Source organism: Lipophrys pholis (assembly GCF_963383615.2).
Source record: "Lipophrys pholis genome assembly, chromosome: 5".
Classification (NCBI taxonomy): Eukaryota; Metazoa; Chordata; class Actinopteri; order Blenniiformes; family Blenniidae; genus Lipophrys; species Lipophrys pholis.
Window position 1 is genome coordinate 9,968,622 of NC_137628.1, and position 18,379 is coordinate 9,987,000.

Consider the following 18,379-nt stretch of genomic DNA (forward strand, 5'->3'; position numbering starts at 1 on the left):
ATCCACGCGGGGTTGGCTTGCGCGTCACCGGGCCGGTGACCCGGTGATGACGGGATTTTGGGTCCCCCTGCCGTCGAGCTGCAGTGCCGCAGCTAGAGGAGGGGGGACCCGGGGGCCCCCCAGGGGGGGGTCATGTGATCAATGGCGAATTTTCCAGGGTTGAGCACATGGTTTCTTTGTTCTCAAAGAAACGTGGCTCACCCCCCTCCTCGCCCCCCCCCCCCCTTCCTCATGAGGGTGAGTGAACAAAGGATTTTGGCTCCAACACAGGTGAAACACATCAGGGCAGGGATCAGCAATCAAACACATGGAGGGGACGTCAAGGAGCCTGAAGCTGGAGACAGTGTGAGACAAACGTCACATTCAGTGTTACAAGCAGTGTTTCCTCCTCCTCTTTTCTTCTGTTTGCCTGTGTATGACCTGAACTCAGATATACTCAAAAGAAAACATAGGCTCATGTCATCAAGAGTACAGCAATCCAAAAATTATTCAATTTAAATTCACCAATTTTATTTTGCTGGATCATAGAGAAAATTGAGAGCCACTTTCGCTGTCTTCAGTTTCATGTAAGAAGGGCAGGTTACAACATAATCTATTCAAAACTTTATTGTGATGAACTCAAAGAGAAAAAAAAACAAACTTTTAAATCCTACATAATCAATGTGGTCAATTATTTAAGCAGGAACCACTCTCAACCCTCAACCAGTTGAAGGTGGGAAGCAACGAGATTGAGCGAAACTTGATTAAGAGTTTTTCGTCTTCTTGTCTATGACAGAAAGCTGTTATGTTATTATAAAGAAGCCTTCAGGCTTTTCCAGTGGTTTTTAATTCATTGATGCTGAAAATATTTCAGCTTTCTTTTAGCTTTGCAGTTAATCTGTTTGCAAAACTGGAGGTTTCTAACCTCATCAAGTCATGAAGATGATTAAACAACAGAGTCATCTGAGGTTCAGATTGGCTTCACTTCAGTCGTATCTCACCCAGGAGCACAAACCTCACGCTGATCTAGATGAGGGCTAGATGAGCTCTGAGGTCGTCAAAATTTAAGTATCTTTATGTCAAACGCATAATGAGACTTTGTGTAGACTCTAAAGACCTGAGAAAGTGCCCAGGGCCTATTTTTCCGAGAGCCAGTTTCTGCTGCAGGAGCCCATGAAGCCTCATGGCTCTCCGCCCTCTCACACAGTGATGCACTGATCTTCATGTTGGCAGGTGGGCCTTGTGGTGGGTCCACAAAGGCCTTCTCACATAACTTGATGGAGCGGAGTTCAAGTGGAACTCCTGGGCTACCCGCACACCAATGCACACAAATCGTCCAAGAAATATGGCTGCATTGACTGTTAGCTTGATTTTTAATTGATTGAGCTTCATGATAATGGTGTTCTTCTTACATACTGAAATGAGTCATAGCCATAGTTAGATTAATTAGAGAGTGAACCTTACTGTTAAAACCCAATTCCACTAGTTTAAGTACACTCACTTGTGATGGCGAAGTGAAGCTTATTGAACTATCCATCCATCCATCCATCCATCCATCCATCCATCCATCCATCCATCCATCGTCTCCCGCTTATCCGCTTCCAGGGGTGGCAGTCTGAGCACCGTCACCCAGATCACATTACACCGATTAAGAACCTTTCCTGCAGGTGGTGAGCCCACGGGAAAGTGGCGCCCAACGTGGGACATGAACCCACTACCTTGAGATTGTGTCTCATGCTCTACCAACTGAGCTAGCCGGGGCCTCTTATTGAACCACTTTCTTTATTTTTCTAAAGTCACTAGATGGCGCTGTCTGTTCAACAAATGTTTGAAAGCACACTTATCGCCAATCTTGTGGAGTCAGAAAATAAAGGAAGTGGTTCATGAAGCTTCATGAAGCTTCATTTGGCCATCACAGCCACACAACCTTCCAATGTGAAAAATTTGATTGTAGAAGCCCAATGGCCCAACATATGCTATGTATGCTATATTGGATCATTGGGTCAATATACCTCTTATGGCCAAAATAACAGGTATAAAAGAGGATGTTGGGGTGAGGAGACAGATCTGTGCGTCTTTGTGGAAGCCTGGAATTGTTTGCCAATGGATGGACAGCCATCACCATTGGTGGAAGAGTGTCTCCATAATTTTATGAGTGACTGGGTGAATGCGACAGATTGTGTAACATTGATCACATTTGTACGAATATGAGGTGAAAGATAAACAATCAAGGCCACTCCACCCCTGAGTGTGGATCCAGATGTAGATCTCACTGAGTGTGGAGCTCAGACATTCATCAGAGTCTCAAAGTGGAGCCTCTGAGGAGCTTCATCTAATCAGGACGCCCTCTGGTGGCCACTCATTAATGGTCGACCAGGCATTTCAAACTAAGATGGACTTTGAAGTTGACCATGGACCTGCTGAGAGGTTCTAACTCTGGTTGTGTCAGTTTCGCAGCTCAGAGTCAAACCAGAAGATCTGAAGGAAGTATGAAGGAAAGGAAAATCTGGGGTTGGAGGATGGATGGATGGATGGATGGATGGATGGATGGATGGATGGATCCTACTTTTGTTTGATGAGTTTGTGTTCACAGTTGTTTGGCTTTCTGTAATATTCGTCATAGATCAGTTTGCGCTGCATTAGAAACTTATTATAGATCACTCTGACAGATGAAAGTCAAAGAAATCTCTGTGTTTTCTGTTGGATTGCGTGACAAATCGTGTGACAAATCGTGATCCAGTGAGCTACTGCTTTAGGAATGCTGTCTTTCTGCATATCGTTCAATCCCATTTTATGAAGGTTAATTGTTTTTTTCTTCTTCTTGTTTCTGTCAGGTTGGTAAGCTACTCATGGAAAATGCTCAACTGGCGTTACAGTCTGACAACATGAAGTGCAGAGCGGCTGCTATCCAGGCCAGGTCAGCTGCTTTTGTTTCTCCTGAAAGCTGCAATGTTTCTCCTTGGCTTATTGATTAGGGCTGTAGGCATCAGACCACCTCCCATAAAACCTGCTAAATCCTCTTTATCAACCTCAGATTCACAGGGATCGGGTAGAGACGCAGAAATATCGCATTTTCTGCAATTTAATTGGTCATTTTAACTAAATTCCAGGAATAATTGTTGAGTTCTCATAGCAAGCATATGAAGACGTGTCATTATTTAGTGTAATTCTGGAAGTCTTCCTGTTTTCATCCTGCTGCTGTGATGCTTTTTCCGGGCCTGTTATCTAACTCGCGCTCCTGTGAGCCAACCTGCATACAAATCCAGGCCGGGCTTTGTGCTGCGTCGGCACTTTCACTTATGTATTGATGCAGACTGACACACACGCACGCACACACACACACACACACACACACACACACACACACACACACACACACACACACACACACACACACACACACACACACACACACACACACACACACACACACACACACACACACACACACACACACACACACACACACACACACACACAGAGCTGTTAGTCATTAACTCCTGAAGGACGGTGTAGCTTCACACGTTCACCTGCTCTTCTCCTGTTTACACCATTCTGAGCAGGATGTTAATGTTTCTTCATGTCCCGTCAGCAGCTCATAATGGTCACTCAGCTCGAACACTCATCATAATACTTATTGTTTGAATCCCCATTTAAAGTGTTCCATATCAAATCAACTCAATGCTGGAGTTTGATTTGTTTTCTGTTTCAGATTTTGTTCTTAGTTGGCATTTAACTGTTAAACAAGTTACTAATTTCTCAGTTCATTTATCTTCATAAACTTGCTTTAAGTGAGTACTTTTAATCAGATTAAGTTTTCAGAGCCTAATGTGAACAACTATTTCTCAAACTCTTTGCATATCCAAAATATGGCTTATTTAATGTTGTATTGAACAAAAAAATATAATGATTTGCAACATTCATCTTTTTCAATGTGATTTTATAAACAAAAATCTGAACAATAAAAAAAAAAAGGCTGAAAAACCCAAGTTAAAAATGAGCAAATCCAAGTATACACACACACACACACACACACACACACACACACACATCCATGCCTCATGAAATACTACAACTTAAATGTCCTTATAAGGCATCTAAGGAAGTATGAGATGGCATTCTGATTGGTTTATTGTATGTTATGTTCAAAGCTTAGGAATAAATAGTGAATAAATAAAACCACTTTGAACTGTGTGCCAACTGATGCGCACAGACATTCCACCCTAACAGTGAAAACAGACTTGGACACACCCGACCGCACCTTGGACTGCGAGCTGAAGTGCCCTCAGGAATTTAAACAAAGCATTTCTGTGTTTTTATTAGTGCCGATGGTTAAAATTGCAGAGGATAAATAGGGCATGCAAAATCTTTTCTTATCGCTGGGAAAACTTTGAGTCTTTGAGGCTAGGACGCACAGTGTTGAACCGTCAGTAAATCTTTAAGGTGATAATGTTTATTGATGGCATGCGGTTTTTAAACCCGTTACCTTACCTTACCTTATCTTGACAAGCCTACTTGTCTTCAGTATAATCACAGAGACTATTTATGATGTCAAGAAATTCAAAAACTACCAGAAAGCTGACACATTGAGCTTAGTATCTATACAGTAGTGATCACAGAGACCTCCAGGAGTTCTGCAACACGACCGTCCAATCACAGATTCAGCAGCATGTCACATTAGTAGCATGAATCTCAAATGGTAAATAGATTTCACTTATACAGCTCTTTCCTACTGCTTGAGCCGTCCCTGAACGCCTTACATTGTTAATCACATTCTCCCCTTTACGCACCCATTCACACGCCAATGTAGGCAGCCACCATATGCAAGGCGCTCAATCCTTCCATTGGAAGCAATTTGGGGTTCAGTGTCTTGCTCAACTACACTTCGACATGTGGGCAGGGGAAATAGGGAAACAAACCTGCGACCTTCTGATTGAGAGACGAATGCTCTACCAAAAAGTAGTCCTGGAAAAATGAGAAGCCCCTACTTATTGTGCATTTTTAAGATCGCTACACACAGAAAATATAAATAAATCTACTTGTTCAACTCATAAGAGATTTAAAGCCGATACACGTTAACATTTTACATAAAATATGAAGCAAATTCAAGACGATCGACTTGTGTTTATTTTGCACACTCGGTCAGACAGGAATGACGTGTGTGCTGAACTATTTTAAACCCTTTCGTTCAAATGTGTGTAACCGGTGCGTGGACGATGTCTCGCGGTAGGTGTGAGACGGAGGAGAAGAACACCAGACGTCTGGAGCAGCAAGTGGCTCTGCTCCGAGAGACGAAGAGGAAGGTGGATCAGAGCAGCGAGACTCTGCAGGCCGACTGCCATCGATCCATGACGGAGCTGCAGGAGATGCACCAGGAGTTTGAGGTGACATGAGTTCATGTTTTTTTGCCTCGAATTTATCTTCTTTTCAGAACCAACAGTGTAAATGTGACCCTGAAAGAGTGAGACTGTAACTCAGTGTGCTTGGTTCCCCCTCAGAGTAACTCTGTATTAGAGTCACTGGGTCTGATTTACGAAGACCCCGTTTATATGAACTTACTTCGTTTTAGCATTTTCGTCGAAGAAAGTTTAGTGTTTATGTCAACGTTTTGAAAACAATGTCCGTTGGCACATAAAAGGCAGAAATGCTGAAAACGATGTCGTTTTAATGCCAGGCCACAAGTTGGCGCTCTTCTTTGTTTTTGTAATGAACCCACATGCATGCAGAGAACAATGGGTATAAACATTAACAACGGCAACAACACGGACATTCGTATGGACGGACAGAAATGTTGAATTGTTACTATGGTGACTATCGATTAAAAAACTACCAAGTCCCAGAGAATATGAGCTGGGAGTCATGACACTCTGGAGCCAAACATTGTTCTTATTGTCCATCCAGTCGCACATGTGCTATTTACTACAGCCGTGGTGCACATGCGCAATATTTCAGAAAAGTTGCTTTTTCTCCCGTTTCCATGGAGACATAAACTGAGTGTTTTTTACAAGTTCCACCTTGGGAGCTGTTTTTAACAAGTTGCATTTTCAGTGGTTCAGAGCACCGTTGTCATGTAAAAGAACCCCAAAATGCAACAAAAGTTTTCCGTTTGAGTAGACAGAGCAACAGATCCTGATAAAATGTGTTAAATTTCACGCTCATGCAAACAGATTGTGGTTTGGGGGTGAATGAAAAAGAATAACCCCGGTAGAAAATCTAAACCGCTAAAGGACCCAATCCAAACTAGAAATGGAGACAGTTTGCAAGGAGAAGTGAGAACTTTCCACTGCAGCACTACACAACCTAAAAAAAAACCCATGGTATTACAAATGGTTTTCCTCTTTGTCAGTGTGAAAGGTTTGTTAAATATTTACTATCTGAAGTGTACAGTTACTAAACCCATTGTAGAAAGAAAGAAAGAGAGAGCTGGCTGTTATTGTACAGAAGTTTTATTCAATTTTTCTCTTTTAAAGTGAATAAAATGTTGAAATAAACCATTTTTAACCTTTCAATTACAGAAAATTATTGTTGTCTGATGAGAAAATATTGACAGACCAGCTGTGACCCTGACTCAGCAGCAGCCTGTGTGTGTGTGTGTGTGTGTGTGTGTGTGTGTGTGTGTGTGTGTGTGTGTGTGTGTGTGTGTGTGTGTGTGTGTGAGTGTGTTTCTCCTGTGTCTTGTCTCCTGTCTATTTCCTCATTCCTGCTGACTAATACCTCCCCTCCAACACTTCACTGGGGTCTTTCCTGTGCACACACACACACACACACACACACACACACTAGCACCGTCCCATCCCTGTCCTTTACGTTCATTCACCTGGTCATTTGCAGACTATTTTAATCCTGCTCGTCTCTCTGTCTTTCTTCTTGTATTTCTTTCTACTCCTCTCTCTCTCTCTCTCTCTCTCTCTCTCTCTCTCTCTCTCTCTCTCTCTCTCTCTCTCCCCCTTGTGCTCCCCCCCCTCCCACCTGATCTCCTTGTGTTTGACTGTTTGCAGGCAGCCCGGGCTCTGCAGCTGCAGCGAGCCGGCTCCTGTGATGTTCTGTTAGTGTCGACCACGGCAGCAGCAGCAGCAGCAGCAGGAGGAGGAGTGGAGGAGGAGGATGGCACAGGGATGGAGCTCACCCAGCTCCCCGACCGAATCCGAGCGCAGTGCGACCAGGGCAGAGTGCCCAGCCCAGGCGAGAGGCATCACCTGCCCCTGCTCTCAAATCCAGCGTCCGGCTTGGCCGGGCCCAGCCGTATGGGAGGAACAGGAGGAGCAGCAGCAGCAGCATCATGTCGAACACACAGAGGATTCCTCAATGAAGTACGCATCCACTCCTGCAACCTCATCCTCTGGTTGTTTCAGGGATCAGACACACCCTCACACACCGACAACAGGACGTCCCGCTGGCATGATGAGTGAACTCAAGTGTGTGTGTGTGTGTGTGTGTGTGTGTGTGTGTGTGTGTGTGTGTGTGTGTGTGTGTGTGTGTGTGTGTGTGTGTGTGTGTGTGTGTGTGTGTGTGTGTGTGTGTGTGTGTGTGTGTGTAAGAGAGAGAATAATCGTTCAGATCAATTAAGCATTTAAAAGGTAGATTTCAGTCTCACTCACTGTGTATTTATTTACCATTTGATGCATCTGTTTTAGTGGACTCCACTTAAGATTTATAGAGGTATTTAAAGTCTCATCTGTTCTTGTTCAGTGTGCTATTTCAATCTGAGTTCACAGTTATTCAAATTCATGATACATATTATTTTTGAGTTGTTAATTAAATCCTATCAGGGTATTTCATTTTCAGTATTTTACCTGAAGGTTTATGTTTGTTAGGCAGGTATTAGAATTTTCTTTACTGAATATATCTGCACATTTGGTTTGAATAGTTAATTTCTTCTCAGCTTGTTTCCTCTGACAGTCGGATTTGACTTTTTCTCATTCTTTAACTCAGACCTAGAGTCACATTCAGTCATGGTAAACTGTATTACTATAAATTAAACTCATCATGACTGACCTTTTGATGGTGGTTGTCGTAATACAAGTAATTCTATATCTCTCTAACTGTCTATACTGTATATTCATTCGTCCATGTTGAAGGGTTTCCCTGATCCCAGGACCTCTGTGTTATAGTGTTTTATTATTCTGCTCCAGACTTGTGAGGAGCAGCTGAGAGTGCAGCTCCCTCAGCAGGGTCGCGGTCTGAATCCTGAATCATCCGTGTCCTCAGTACTTTTTACTTTTACCAAAGTCTTCTATTATAGAACTTTCTGTTCCTGCACTTCGGTTATTACAAACAGGTGAAATGAAAAGAATATTTGCAATAAAGCACCAAACAGTTAAAAAGTTACACTCTGGAAAGTTTTTGAAAAGCATACTTCAAAGTTTTTGCATGTTTTACACTCATTATTTTGCCCTGGCTTTGTTTTTAAGAATCATCCTGTTTTCATCATTCCTGTTGTTTTATAAGTTTTCAAAATGGGAATCATGCTATCGTGTTGCAGCATGTTGACGGGGGTCTGTCGGGGTAGTCTTGTTGTTCTCGCTTTAACATGCTGCCCACCTCTGGTCCTGCAGGAGGAGGCAGCGTGGACGCAGGTGAGCCTCGGTGGCGCCGCCCTGCGGGAGGCGAGGGCTGAGCTGGCCGAGGCCAGGAAGCAGTGGCACTCCCTGCAGGTGGAGATAGAGACCCTGCATGCACTGGTAGGAAAACGCACAGCGGCCAGAAACACACTCAGCATGTGTGCACCTTTAATATCTAAGAGATGAGATAGCAATATAGAGCATCTTCCTCCCGCTAACTGATGTAACTTCAGTAAATATTCAGATTTAAGGTATCTCGAGAGTGTTCATGTGTTTTTAAGTGTCACACTGTTAGTTTTTCGTCTGCTCTTGATCTGAGCCGCTGGTTGTGTGTGGTGGGCTCAGGAGAAAGGCCTGGAGACCTCCCTGCAGAACACCCAGCGGATGTACTCCAGCCAGCTGCAGGACCTGTCGCAGGTGATCGCCGGGCTGGAGGGTGAGCTGGAGCAGGTGAGGGACGGACTTGCCACGCAGCGCCAGCGCCACAGCCAGCTGCTCAACACCAAGATGAGGCTGGAGCGAGAGATCGCCACCTACAGACGACTGCTGGAGCGCGAAGAGGGCAGGTGAGCACTGCTGGTCTCTGCTGGTGTTTGCTGGTATAGATGGTCTCAGCTGGCCTGTGACAGTAAATGCTGGTGTCTGCTGATCCTGATGAGCTTCAGGATTTAAGATTGTGACACTTAAGACGCAGATTAAATTCAAAATGTATATATTTATAAATAAATTAGATATCAAAGTTAGAATCTGTTTCACCTTCATTTCATGGTCGTGTACGGTCAGAACTTTCTCCTCATGATGATAAGGTCCCTGGTTCTTTAAGTGTGGATTTTGCTTGTTCTACTTCAGGCTCATTTCTCCTTCATTTCTGATTGAAACGGTAGAATTGTCTCTACCTTCAAGTCTCATGTGTGCAATGTGTTGGAATGAGCTTTTGGCATTGATCCAGCAAAGGCTGTGGCTCTGACTCAACAAACTGACTAAATACCAAGACTTGAAGTCTTTTTTCGAGTCTATGATAACTATGATGATGCTGACAGGAAGTCGCAGGGACATCCCTATTTACGATGTTGGTATCCAGATGCTCCTCAAGAAAGTCACACATTAGTTATTCATTTCTCAACACTGCCCCTTATGATGGCTGGTGGTACTATTCCATCCATCTGAATGTGTGAGCTTCCAGAAGAGGGACAGAAATACAAACACAATGAACAAAGAATACGAATCGCTCTGTGTGTGAGAGACATGCAGAAATGAGCCTCAACTGGGATTGGACACAGTGGTCGAATAATTTTTGATTTTGATGGTTAGATATGTCTATAGATGTAAAGGTAAAACACAAAGATTGCATCTTAAACTCAACATTGACAGATCTAACAAACGACCTCCTCACAAAACTATTCCTCTAAATCCAACATCATTCCGGCTGCACACACAGAATTGGGCCACAATTTATCGGGGGTCCACCAGAAAGTCAGTAGAAACAGGAAACTGTTGATTAGGAGCGATGACAAAGTTTCCACCAGTGATTCATTGATGGGAAACTGTTGAATCAGACCTGACAGACTCCAACCTGCCGCCTCGTCTTTGTGTGTTTTATTATATACTGTGTTCTTCTGACGAGCCCTCTAATTATCCTCCAAACTTTCTGGATGATGGATGGATCTTTTACAGTCTGGCACATTTGCTGCGTCAACCATATGATTGTCATTTATATAGATAGTGGAAGGTAGTTTTGTTTTATGGCTTCTCACAGAGGTTGCAGATGGATCAGTGTGCTGCCCCGGGTTTTCCTCAGTTTTACAGGTTGACGTCACGGAGAGAGATACAGTGTGGTATCTGTAGTCTGTATTCGAAGCGCTCAATTGTAGATGAAATTAAAGGAGAAAGAGAGACTTCATAGATGCTTTTAGTATAGGTCTGAACCCTGCCGCAGTCTGCACTTTAGGAAAACAGCTTAATCACAGAGGAAACAAGATCACCAGATTACTGAGAGGCTGTTTCTCCAAAACATTGCAGTGAAGACAAACAGGTGGACATTTCCCCTCTCAAAAACATTCAACAGCAACAACCAACATGCAGGCAGACACAGGCAATTCTTAGAAAGGGAATCTGACTGCTATTTAAGCATGCTAATGCTAATCACAGCTCTGTATATACAGGCCAATGCTGATATGACTTAGGGCATGTTTTATGTTGTTGTCAGGATGACAGCGTTAATAAACAGTTCAGTATTTCGTAACCCTAAAGACAGTAACTTGCTAAAGTTAGCTCAGTGAGCCAGACAGAGAGAGACACAGCAGATCTCCAAATATGACTAATTTCATTTTAGTAATGAGTGCTGAACGTAGTGTGATGCTCCCGTGTACTGCAGGTACATGGGCCGCACTGTGCAGCCGATGGGTCTTCGGCCCTGGCGGTCTCCTGTGGTGGAGCCTGGGGAAAACGGGCTGGACAATGGCTTCAGTGACCCCGCCATTACTCCGGATGAGCCCAAGTCGGAGCCTCTGCCGGAGATACCGCCACTGCTCCCCGCAGAGAACGGGCTGAAGAAAAGCATCCTGTACCGACAGCAGAGCCTCGTCATCCTCACAGGTAACAACAAGACGTCACCTCAGTTCAGTCATTTCACTCATCTCCATGAGTCAGCAGCTTTTTTTTTTTTTTTTAAGTCATCAAAGTCACTTCAAAAGAAATGACCTGGGGCAGTGTGGCCTCAGTGAATCCCTAAACTGAATCTTAATAAATGACTGACTCAGATGCCAGCAAGCAGTTATAAAGACACTCACCAGGAGAGGGTGCTCTGTCTTTTTTAACACAATTTTGTAACAATGTTGTACTGAAAAGTCACTCAAAATTAAGAGGTTAATAGTTCTATTTATCAACGGTGGCGTAGTGACTTGGCTTGCTACTGCAGATACAAAGCAACTAGTCATTTGGAACATTTTCTGTACCGTAATAATAATGGTCACATAAGAAGATGCCCTAGAATCTGGCTGTTAGCTGAAGTTACATCCATAAGTGGGAGGAAGATGCTCTATAATTTGAATGTTATTGCCAGAAACAATCATATTTATGATCTAATGACAACAAGAGTAAAATAGAAGCTGAAGTTTCTTCAGACCGGCATTGTGAATTACGGCTAATGCTACCAACAGTGTTATATGTTCCTTGTTGCCCTCAGGAGAACTGAGTGGGTTCGGGATTAACTAGGCTCCTCCTAACAGAGATGAGTTTATCCTAACTGCTCTGAGGCTCATCAACTCTTTTCACATTTGACAACAATAGTGTGTAATGAGCTCACGGAAAATTTAGTAACTGTCCCAGCGTTTATGATTTAATAACAGTCATCATCACTTTATGACTCAATAGAGCCAAAAGTAGTGGAGTTACAGTGAGAATTATTAGTTAGTGAGGAGAAACTAGACAGAGCAGCAGAGAGCGTATGTATGCTATGGTTATGGTTATGGTTGTATGCTTATACTAGCAATTTATCAGGTTTACCAATGCTAATCACCGCTACTATGCTAATGGTATTGTTACTCATGAGTTGATATCAGGAAGACTGCCATTGTTCAAGGTTAATGTGGCACTCCTCTTTCAGGAGACATGAGTTTAGTGAAACAGCAACAGCCGTTAGCTCATGCTAAAGCTAACAGTGGGCCAACATGGAGCAGTGCATTAGGAGAGAGCAGCTCTGCAGCTCTTCAACTATTTTCTCCTTGGACAACAATCATCTGCAATGAGCACATGGAAAATTCAGTTGGAGCCATAATGATTTAATAATAGTAATCATTTTATGACTCAATAGGGCCAAAGGTGAAGTTAAAGTCAAGAGGATCATGACAGAGCTTCTGAAGGGAGACTACTAATGCTAATGCCAGATTCTGTGGACAGAAGCTCATGCTGCTGGTGTGTTATGGTTAGGAGAAGTTCATTGAGAATTAATAAGGCTCTTTCTCCAGTACACAGGAGTTGGGTGAAGTAGTCATGCTCCATCCTGTTTCTAGGATGCATTGGGAAGCCCCATTGGGGAGCTGATGGGGATCAGGGGTGTTGCTCAGGGACCCACAGTGGTTACCTTTCGGCTGTGGGAATCAAACCTGTGAACTATGCTTCTCCAGCCTTGAACCACCACTTCCCGACCAGAATAGATGCAATGCTAACCACAGCGACTGTGAACAGAAACTAATGCTATTGCTACTCATGCCTTGCTACCAGGAGGACCGAGTTAACTCAGGATTAGGATTGGTAACTACTTTGGACAATGCTAATGCTAAGCGTGTGTTTGAATGCAGAATGCAGAGAGAGACAGCAGCTGCGCGGCTGTGTTCAATTATAGCCACTCGTGGAAACTTTAGTGACTGTACTGATTGTTTGAAAAGTAATCAGTTACTACCATCTTACTTTGAGTTTGCAGTCATGTGCTCCTTCCTAACAGGACACTGTTGATTGTTTTTGTTGTGGTGCAGAGCCGGAGCAGGATAAAGACCTGCCCATCTCCACCGTGAAGACTCAGGAGATTCTTCAGGGTAACGTGGTGCGAGAGAGTGCAGAGGGCCACGGCACCATCGAGTGAGTACAGATGTTCCTGCCACACTCTTCACCGCACAGTTCAGAGCAAGCCAGTCCACATCACACACATTTCACACCTTTTTTGACACCAACTTTAACTCTGTAATTCTCTGAAGGATTAACTTTTCAGACTCCTGACTGAGATAATGACTCGCTCATTAGTTCTCTTTGATACCCTCGCCTCTGCGGCGACGTCTGGGCCAAACAAACCTTTACACGTCGAGCGAGTCACGCCAAATAAAACGTTAAGTTGGCCTCACAGGTTCCCAGGGCTGATTCACCGCAGCCGGCATGGGAATTTTTTTGGCTGGTGTTTGATGTGGATACCTGCGTTTGTGCAGGCTGAAGGGCGGGGCACCTGTTATTGTTGGAGAATGACTTTGTTCATTTTTCAGGCATGAAACTGCGCACGCGCGCGCGCGCACACACACACACACACACACACACACACACACACACACACACACACACAAACGAGAACATACTTTGTTGTCGTCAAATGTCTCCGGAGCTGCCAACATCACTTTCTAGCCTTCCCTTGACAAAGGCAGGGTAGGGTGTTGCGGTATGTTTGGGAGGATCTCCTACATAGTTTTTTTTTTTTTCAGTTACCCTTTAATTAGACAGGGATTTCAAAAACAGCGTCAGCTCCAATATGACACGGCAGAAGGCTGACTTTTGTCTGAGCATTGATTGACAGACACAGTTTGATTGATTGATACTGATGAAAGAGACACAAGAGAAATGACTTGTTACTAAAATGTTCCTCAAGTGTTTCCTGGAGAATTCACTCACTGACGTCACCTGGCTGAAGTTGCTCCAGCTCGCCACTCCTGGACATCTTCCAGAGAAAGGGTCTGTCTACAAGTATTGATCGGAGCAGAGTCTCCTGAATAACACAACACCATCACAGCTTCAGATAAACACTGCCGTGAACAGCTGAAAACAGCTAACAACAGTCAGGAATAGCTGAGAACAGCCGAGATCAGCCAAGGACGGCTGAGAACTGCTGAAAACAGCTGAGAATGGCCGAGAACAGGCGAGAACGACTGAGAACAGCATCATCTTAGAATAGCTGAGAACAGCTAATCACCCTCCAAATGCAATTCGAATTTAAATTTCAATATATTCGCTTATGCATGAAAATTCTCATGTTTTATATAGGATCTGAGTGAATCACGTACATGGCAGATGATGGCAGTATGCGGCAGGCTTGTGTCTCCACTGTACATTTTCACCACCTGACACATCTTTACAATACATCCTATTTACTTATAGCATGTCAGACAACACATCTGTCATGTTTCTTCCTAAAACCTCAATCACCTGTGTCAGAGTGTCACAGACTCACCTTCCTTTAATCAATTTGAATGATTCAGTGTTTCAGGAGCTGCTGACAGCCAGAAAGCAAGTTCCAATGAAAATCATATGAATTTTGCTGGAACAAGTTTCCAAGGAATGAAATAACAACTTCTCCGTTATTGTTTGATTAATGTTCAAACAGAAATGTTCAAACATGTCGGATTGTGTTGGAGTCGGAGTCCAAGCTCCTGAGGGGTAAACTGTGTGGTTCACATGATGTGTCTGCCCTCAGAACACGTTTTCCAGGTTTTAACATCAGTTCGATGCTTCATTTCTCCAGAAAGGAAACAATCAAGCACCATCACATAAGTTTAACATCCACAGCTTCTGTTCTGAAATATTTCATTTTCATCCCCTTTTGTGATATAAGAGGGTATATGTTTAGGGTCCTGCACACATTTTACTTTGTTTTCTATTCATATAACTGATAGAGGTTAAAGCTGCTGCTCTCTCATGTGGATGTGCAGACTCATGAGCCAAACAGACTACATAAACACAGGAAGTAAACTTTCACAGTTTGCAGCACCATCAAGTGGCCAACAAAATAATCCTTTACAGCTCAGAGCCTTGACCTGAACAGTGGATACTCAAGCTCTATCCATTGGTAAGAATTAAAACATTTTTATAATAATTACTTGGAGAGATCCACATCTTCTCAGCTGCTTTTCACAGTTGGAGAACTTATGGCCTGGAGTTCAGGAACTTTGGTCATTACAGATTAACTGGTATTTAATCCAGGCCGTCGGCCAAGTTGTTACTGAACTTTTCTCGCTCAAGAAAAGAACCAGATGAGATGTTTGGCTACTGATTTCATAACTAAACCAGTTGAGGCAAAAAAAACTGAACCAGGAGTCAAATCAACATTCAAGCTTTTGAGATGTCTTTTACCTTGAAGTCAGAACTCATTTTAGTTCAGTCTCCAATTGATTTTAAAGGGGTCATATTACACAGCTATTTAACACTTCCACATGGTCTCATTGGTTCAAAAACGTTGTATTCATAGTTTATTGCCCCAAATCCAGCTTTTCCTTGATTTTCATCCATTTAAATATTGGATCATAGGAGCTGCATTCAGAATCTGCTGTGTCTGAGTGAGCTGGACTGGCTCCGCCCACACATGCCCATCTTGAGAAGAGAAGGAAGTACTTCCTCTCGCGGCGCCATGTGCCAGAGCAGAGCTGCCTAATTGTGGGAGGGTCAAATGGAGAGGACAGCTTGACAGGGATTAGCTGAACCCCCCCCCCGATGACACTATATAGGGTTTGATTTCTGATTGGCTCGTTGAAGCACACACTCTGTTAAGATTGAAATAAGCAAGGGAGAGGGGGGCGTCATTCCCAGGTATGGGGACGCATATTACAGTTGGAAAACCTTTTGAAAGTGAACTTTTCATAATATGACCCCTTTAAATAAGCTGAAACAGGAAAGTAAATGGGATTTCTAACGTTTGAATAACAGAACAACTAAATACTCCTTTCCTTCATCTTTGTGTATACTCACAAAATCTTTCCATATAATACACCTTTCTACAAAGCAGTAGTTGTTTAAATAGAAACTTTTCCGGTGAGGTCGTCTTTATGATTTCTCACACTTAGTCATGTCTTCCTCTGGGACAGACTGGACCCTTCTTGTGCAGGTCTGTTTTGGCCCACAGGCCATATGTTTGACACTCCTCAAAGACAGTAATTACACCTGATATGTGATCTAAACATGGTTATTAATAAGAGCGACATAATCCATCACATCAAACCAATAATCATCTTGCAGAATAAATAAGACTGGGGGCCATGTTTGTGCCACTGGTTGTCATGTTTTCCCCAGAGCAGAGGGCAACTTGGATCATTGTGAGGAACAAAATAACTTTGTAGTGTCTGGCTGAGACAAACTGTGATGAATTATCTCATGATGCAGAATTAGAGCATTGACGTCCAGCCAAGAGTTTAGGGAAGAAAGCTTCTGTAACTACAAATTAGTTACTTTTTTTTCAGTAGTTTGTTGTGTTTGTTTTTGCTGTGTCGAAGCAGATATTATTATTTATTATTTCCTATCAAACACACACTCACAGCTTCATTATTACAAAATACAAGCATGTTTGTCTGCAGTATTCTGAGGCGATTGACTCTCTGGCTGCTCCAATTGATCTGCCATGCTGCCCTCTGCAGGCCATGCAGTCAGCGTAGAGATCTGCCCCAACAGGGCAGAAGAAGAAAAGGCCTCCTGCTTGCGTACATGCAGGCTGAAACATTTAAATCAAATATTGAATGTATTTATTGTTTATGGGACATTAGTTCAAATCTTTTTAACTATGTGGGTGTTTTGAGGGATAAAGAACGTTTTTACATCCTGTAACTAAATATAATGTTAAAAACACTTCACCACTTGTGTTAATTCGTTTCTCTAAACAATGTAAATCTAATATTTTTTGAAGGTTTTATAATCCCATGTGCCGGTTTACACGACAACGGTCCTCAGAACCACTCAAAGTGTAACTCTGAAAACACATTTTTTGGTGTGTTTTCGCTTCAGGAAAGTTTTGCATTACACGGCAACGTATTGCAAATAATGTCCGTTTACACAGAAACAGCAGAAATGCTGAAAATGGTGTAGTTATCATGCTGTTCATAACATTCATCACTCAAGTAGATGTATAGGTACACTTTCTTTTGAAAGTACTTTGTGTAACAACTCAAGTTCTTTACTCAAGTAGAAGCATAAAAGTACAAAACTACTTAAGTATGAAATTAAAAGTAATATCAAGAAGAAGAAAAAAACGCCAATAAGCACAAAACCAGCTTAAGAGAGTGGCCTATAGTGCACGACCCCAACTTCCAACAAACCAACACTATTCTAAATGCCATAATGACTATAATGTTATATTTTGGAAGCCATTAGCTCGTGGTACTTGGGCATGCAGAGCTTGCAGCGCATTTGAAATGTGTTGTTTTTGGATCCAAATTATACCTATTAACATCCGGGGGTTCCCATCTCAAATTGTTGTGCAATACTGATAACAGTTTTGCCAATATGCTGTTGGCCTATAACATGACAATATTTCATGGATGCAAGCCAAGACAATCAGTCTAGACGCTTTCATGACAACACACACGCACACCCGTTTAACCATTTTTGATTATCTGATATCCTTTAGTATCCGTAAAGAATTGATATAATATGCTACATTGGTAATCTATTCGTAATATGTATGCATATTGTTTTATAGTAAGGAGAGGCAAAATCATGCATTACGATGCAGACAACAATAATTGGTGAGAATCTAGAGAATTCGCAAGAGCAATCGACTGAATAAATGTCAGGCATAGAATATCGGCACACAATCAGTGCACTTGTATATGAGTCAGCAATATGACTGATCCTGTGACATTACAAACAATTACAAAATTGAACAAAAAAACAGAGCAGATTTGCCAGACCATGTAAACAGGCCATCAATAAGAGTGGAAAAAAGCACCACAGCAGAGGCTTTTAGACAGACAGCTCACAACAAGCCAAACATCACTACAGCTGGTGCTCTCTCTCTGTCTCGCTCTCTTTCTCTCTCTCTGGCCCCGTTTACACAACAGCGAAAACGAGTATAACCATAAAACCTTTGTTGAGTTTAGGGGTCCATTCACACAACACCGGTTTATACATGCCAGCCTCCGGGGTGGCATATCTCCCAGTCTGCATTCTAATCTTATAGTCCATATTGGTAGTTACATAGTCGACATTGGTGGTTTTATAGTCCATATTGGTAGTTATATAGGTGAGACTCATGTCTAACAGCATTCAGTTCATCATCTGTCTATAGTAATGTCGGGTACCCTCCACTGTGTTAACGTTTATTGCATATTGTTCTCTGCACACATGTATGTGTGGTTAAAAAAAACAAACAAGCAACAGTG

General features: G+C 42.7%; 1 protein-coding gene across 1 annotated transcript in view; it reads left to right on the forward strand.

Annotated features, from left to right (window-relative positions):
* The window catches only part of krt222 (keratin 222), a 28,551-nt gene that overhangs the window by 6,760 nt on the left and 3,412 nt on the right, over positions 1–18,379 (forward strand). The window contains exons 3-9 of the mRNA XM_080462679.1: positions 2,814–2,896; positions 5,210–5,363; positions 6,978–7,289; positions 8,535–8,660; positions 8,886–9,106; positions 10,915–11,135; positions 13,013–13,115. Of these exons, the coding sequence (XP_080318805.1) occupies positions 2,814–2,896; positions 5,210–5,363; positions 6,978–7,289; positions 8,535–8,660; positions 8,886–9,106; positions 10,915–11,135; positions 13,013–13,115 (1,220 nt within the window). The remainder of the gene's footprint in view (positions 1–2,813; positions 2,897–5,209; positions 5,364–6,977; positions 7,290–8,534; positions 8,661–8,885; positions 9,107–10,914; positions 11,136–13,012; positions 13,116–18,379) is intronic.